Here is a 5,951-nt window from a genome sequence, read left to right on the forward strand (position 1 = left end):
ATATTAGGTGTAGTAAAAAGAAATCCATTATTTTTGCATGAAATTGAATGGAAAAATAATGGATTTTTTTTTATTACACCTAATATTTTTATTGTAATCTAACAATTAACTTTTATGCTCGTTATTTTGTTGTCTTTGTCAAATAATTAAGCGTTTTATATTATTATTATAAATGTATGAACGTATATATGAATGTATATACGTATGTATATACATATGTATCTATCCGCGTGAGAAAAAAAAAGAATAACAGATGTGAAAATATATGTGCAGCGCGAACGTTCAGCAATTCGACAGGTTACAAATGATTATGGCTGCATTATAAAGAGTGTTGCAATGGATGAGTAATAACTATATCGCTTTTCTCGTGGTGGCACTTATGATCTAAATTGTTTTCTTATACAACTCTTTCTTATACAATATGGCCGCATATAGATAAATCCTGGGCAAGCTCGCTATAGCTTGATATTGTAAAGGAATTTTATGGTTAAATAGGTATTGAAACGATTAATGAAATGAGTATACGGCGCTGTGCATTTACTGAGCACAACCTGATGGTAACAGGTTATAAGTATTTGGAAATTGGAAACGACGTTGATTCACCGAGTTATATAGAGATCGCCCTGGGATCATCGCGAACACGAACTGTCGCTGTTTCTCGAAACGTGCCTCTACGAGCAACGATGGAATATTTACAAAATGCTTCGAAACGAAAACAAAGACAATTTTATAAACGTTGGACCGCTAATCGTCAGAGTTTGCACGCTGAACGATGCTATGCCGTATGTTTGACGGGTATAATGTTCGAACGATTAGCCCGACTCGTCAATACAATCAATGTCAAGTACGCGATTCTTCAACATTTGAAGACACTATATGCGATAGCGACATCTTCAATGGACATCTACAGATCATCCACCAATTGCGAACTATTAATAATTTTAATATTTAATACGCATGAAAAAAATGATGTAATAAAGTGTGAATAAAAAATTTCGTTCACATCACTATATATACTTTCTTTACTTCCCGACCTATCCTATGCCATATATACCTATCCGTTATAAGAAAAAAAGAATGAATAACAAGTATGAAAATAAACGCGCGCAATTCGGAAGTTAAAATTGATTTTTTTTTTATGTCATTATGCCCACTACTTGGCAACGTCGCAATGCATCTCAATTTTTAATTTTTGTGTTATTATGCATGTGTTATTATACTTTGACAACTTCGCAATTGTATCAAAATTACATTGATGATATCATCATCCGAACATGTCATAACATGTCAAATGATTTTTGATGTGAAAAGAAAAAAGGGAGATAGGAGAAACGGCAACGCGTCGAGAGAAAAATAGTAAATATATGAAGTAGCATGATTACAACGGCAGCCTGCGACACATTTTGGGTGCGAAGTCCGCGGCGGCTGCAGGGTCCCAATAATACGTGACGTTACAATATGGTGACATGTATCATTGTTATCGGTATTTACGTAATCGCCGGAACTTCCCTATGCCTTTCCTTTCCCTTCCCTCGCATCTACAAATATTTCTGGCACCTTCCTTTTCGTGCCAACGAGTATCCATCGCGCCCCACGCCCCTCTCAGAGAATCAGGCTTCGAATCCTCCTAGTTATATTATTAGTTATATTCTCTTTTTACTATGTAGAACAAAAATTTGCTGCTTTAAAAATAAAAATTTTTTTGAAAACATTATTTTCCTATATAATTTTTATTTTTATATAATAATGCATAGAGATTTTCACTCTACCTCTTCTTACTTCAGGGCGTATGATTTCCATGGGAAACTACTTTCATCCCACTTTCATCTAAAACAGGGGGAGATGTGAGATGAAACTCGCTTCACGTAGAAAGTTGTGCTCCGTGGCAAGGAGGGAGATGGGATGGAATTTACTTCGCGTGGGTTACCATTAGATAAATAAGAAAGAATATAGAATAGTTCTTAATAATATATATATAACAGAAATAAGAAGTTATTTTTTTTAGATATATATTTTATTAATAACTATTTAATGGATAACAAGCTAAAATTTGTTAGAGGTTACTCAGAGTCATAATCTTGACAATATATGTCAAGATCATCGGAGAGGTTTCTCCTATAATGAACATTTACCTTTAAATAAATTATAATAATAAATCAAAAATCATAAGTATAGAAAATCATACATTTTGCAGTGTTAAGAAAAGTTGATAAAGAGAAAGAGGAACTTAAGATTGATTTGCAAACTTCCCATACGGAAATAAGCAACTTACGACAACAAATTGAAGAAGCAAAGAAGGAAGAAAAGAGCCTCAGACTAGCTATACATCAGGCAGATTCAGATATCGTACGTCAGAAAAAAGATATTGATAACGTTATGAATGAGCGCGACATACTCGGTACACAATTGGTTCGAAGAAATGATGAACTGAGTCTGCAATACAGCAGGATGAAGGTTTGCTTTCTACAATTTTTGCAAATTATTGTTATTATAGCTTTTGTTTGAAATAAGTGTTTTATTATAAGATTTAATTAATTTATATTATAAGAATTTATATTGTAAGAAATAAAATTTATATTATAAGAATATGATATTGTATGGCTTCATAGAATGAAATTGACAAAAGTTAAATTAGAGCTTTTCGAGCCCGGCTAGTAATCATGTGTCGTGTCTTATATATTATTCTTAAATGTTACTTTAGTGTAATACAATTTCAAAAACGTTTCAATCCTTAATGTGATCTTCCTCAATGAATAACAATTATATATAAAAACCGCATCCTATTACTTACATTAAATATTGTCATTGATTGTATCCGATACTATTACATCATTGTATCTTAGCTTGTGTACCTGCTTGCACATCAATTATGTCTCATATCTTGGTATTTTTTCGTTCAAATTCAAATTGAGAGAGGATGTTATTTCTGGACCAAGTATAATGCGAACTATCAAGATATTGTGCAGCTATACTATAATCGTATATATTGTTATTATTATAAGTTTATAATGTTTTAAAATATTATACGGTCTGATGTGAGGTGATTGTATTACATAGTATGTGATCTGATTACCTGTGATTTCTTTGCCAATGGTTCAGTGTGAATATTAAACTAACCTTTCTTGTTGGTTGTACAGTACAGAATAACAATCAAAATGTACATTTAATTGTCGATTAATACAATGTAAGATAGTGAGATCTAAGATAGAGAGAAATGATCTAAAATAAGCAGATAAGCGTCGAATAAATGTTTGATGTGACTTTGTTTGGGTGCTTTCTAATTGCAATATCCCCAGACACTTTCGGCGACACAAGTTGCGTTCCAATTGTCCGTTATCATTGACACAATGCTACATAGTGACAATTACATGTTACTAAGCGGCGGCTATAAGTGAGGACGATGTTGGCCGGTACTTTAACTTTTTTTATTTAATGCAGGCGGAAAAAATCATACATTTAATCTAAATCTACCCGAAACGAATCTCAACCATGCATACACACATTCTGTTCCAACTGAATCGTACACAATGATACACTTTGTACATTCCTATGTACGTTTGTGTTAAGCAATTGGAAAGCACCCTTTGTTTAGACCAGGGAAAAATAGATAGCGCTTCAGAAATCAACCCGAAATGTGCAACTAATTCTGAGCACTGATTTAAACCAATTGTTTGTTCTTTAATATGTATCATTTCAGATACCGTTCTTTTTATGATGATTTAAGATGATTCATTGTCTAAGATGTGCATGTTATCCCAATCGAATTCATGATTTTGATATAGGATAACTATGGATAATACATCAGTTAGGAGAATATGTCACTTGTTGTGTTTAATAATGACACTGACTAGCAGCGCTTGTGCCAAAAAAATTATTTACAATTGTGTGTTTAATGTGTTGCATAAGTATCAAAATTTCCTGACAGTATTGTTTTTATGAAGTAAATATGGCACGAAAATGTGCTTCTTATAATTTTTATAGTATTTTATATAAGTTATTGTTCAAACATTATTTAGCTCGATTATCTTGTTAACCTATTAATATAGAAAATATTCAGTATATATTGATTCATTTTCTTAACAGCCGTATTATTGTATTGTATAGACTTATCATAAGATGAAATGGTATCTTGGGACAATATACCACTATTTTTGTTAGGGTAAAATACCAGTAGTCATTTTCTCTAATATATAAATTAGGGTACTATAAACAAACATTTTGTCGCATAATCCCGTTGTGGAATATATCAATTCAATCGTATTGACAAATAATTAATAAATAAATTAAAATATTTATTTATTAATTGATTATTATTATGTTGTATTATATTAATTTACTTCAATTAAAAATTCTGAATAGAGAATACAATTTTTTAATCCATTTTAATGATTAAATTATTTTGATTATTGGGAACTTAGACTACTTATAGCACTATAGTAAATATAATAAATATAAATATAGTAAATATAAATAAAGTGAAACAAATATCTATTTATACGTTTCATATTTACACATTATATATTTTTACTTCTAAAAATGGTCCAAAATGTAATTAGATAATATCTAATTATTGCAGATAATATTTAATTATTGGATTCACGAGGACTGTTTGTCGAAAGGTATATTTATGCTGTTAAAAACGGCAAAGTTTATCTTACATGTTGTATAATTTAATTTATCGAAATTATTATTTATATACAAAAATCCTAATAATCACCGATAATCTAACAAAAAAACATAGATGTATAGTTAATTAAAAAATTTATATACAATATATGTTTAGATATATAATATATTTAGATATACGTGGATCGTTTGATAAGTTTGGTAAATTTCCATGAAATGGCGCTACAATCCATTTGATGACGCGACATCTCGAAAGATCCATTCTTCGAACCCCTTCAGCCAGAAAGGACACATAGTTCACGTTTGGTACTCATTTTGAAGCGAAATTGGCGCGCAAAAAAGTGCTCTTCCATCAAGACAACGCGCCGTCCCACAAGTCGACCATTGCAATGACAAAACTACGAATTGGGCTATGAATTGATTCCTCATCCATTCTATTCTCTGGATTTGGCCCCGCGTGACTTCTTTCTGTTCCCAAACTTAAAAACTTGGCTCTGTGGGAAGAAATTCTCGTCAAATGAAGAAGTCATTGTCGCCGTCAATGAGTATTTTGCACTTTGAGATAGCCTACTTCAAATGACTACCAAACTATGCGTCTTTTTTGGCTGAAATTTGGCCTGAAGGGGTTCGAAGATCTTTCGAGATGTCGCGTCATCAAATGGATTATAGTGCCATTTCATGGAAATTTACCAAACTTATCAAACCCACGTATATTTAAAATTAAAATACCGTAAACGTTTCGACTCACAGAGAGTCTTCTTTAATACAATATAAATCTAAACCATTCTTACAGTCTAATTAAAATTTCTTACATTCTAACGAACAGTCAGCCATCCGTCGTCTTCTATAAAAATTCTTTGTAATTTTTCAAAATAATTTGTCATAATCATACAAATCGAACAGATCCATTTCGTCAAGAGCAATCAAGATTGAATTCTCGTTTAATAGTGAGAATCATGTTAGTCAAATTGTGTGTTATGTTCGTTAAGATATAAAATGTTCTAGATTGAAAAGTATTTTCATGAAATTTTCATGAAATTACAACAAAATTTAAAAATGCAATTCGGAGTAATAATCGGATTAAAATTTACGTAACATAGAGTAATCTAAATATAACATAGAGTAATCTAAATAAAACTAAATATAACTGCAATAACGATAATATTCTTAATAATTCTTTGAATATGTTATGTATGTAATGTCTAAAGGAGGACTAACAATAAGACCGCAAGAGAGTGATTTTTAAATTATATTATATATAACGAGCTTAACTATAAGTAATGACTTATGTATATATATATATATATATATATATATATATATAA

At 30.9% G+C, this 5,951-nt stretch overlaps 1 protein-coding gene across 1 annotated transcript in view; it reads left to right on the top strand.

The window, feature by feature from the left end:
* The window catches only part of LOC105623605 (cilia- and flagella-associated protein 58-like), a 322,608-nt gene that overhangs the window by 143,527 nt on the left and 173,130 nt on the right, over window positions 1-5,951 (top strand). The window contains exon 6 of the mRNA XM_012204993.1: window positions 2,195-2,454. Within this exon, the coding sequence (XP_012060383.1) occupies window positions 2,195-2,454 (260 nt within the window). The remainder of the gene's footprint in view (window positions 1-2,194; window positions 2,455-5,951) is intronic.

This window comes from Atta cephalotes (assembly GCF_000143395.1).
Source record: "Atta cephalotes unplaced genomic scaffold scaffold00060, whole genome shotgun sequence".
Classification (NCBI taxonomy): domain Eukaryota; kingdom Metazoa; phylum Arthropoda; class Insecta; order Hymenoptera; family Formicidae; genus Atta; species Atta cephalotes.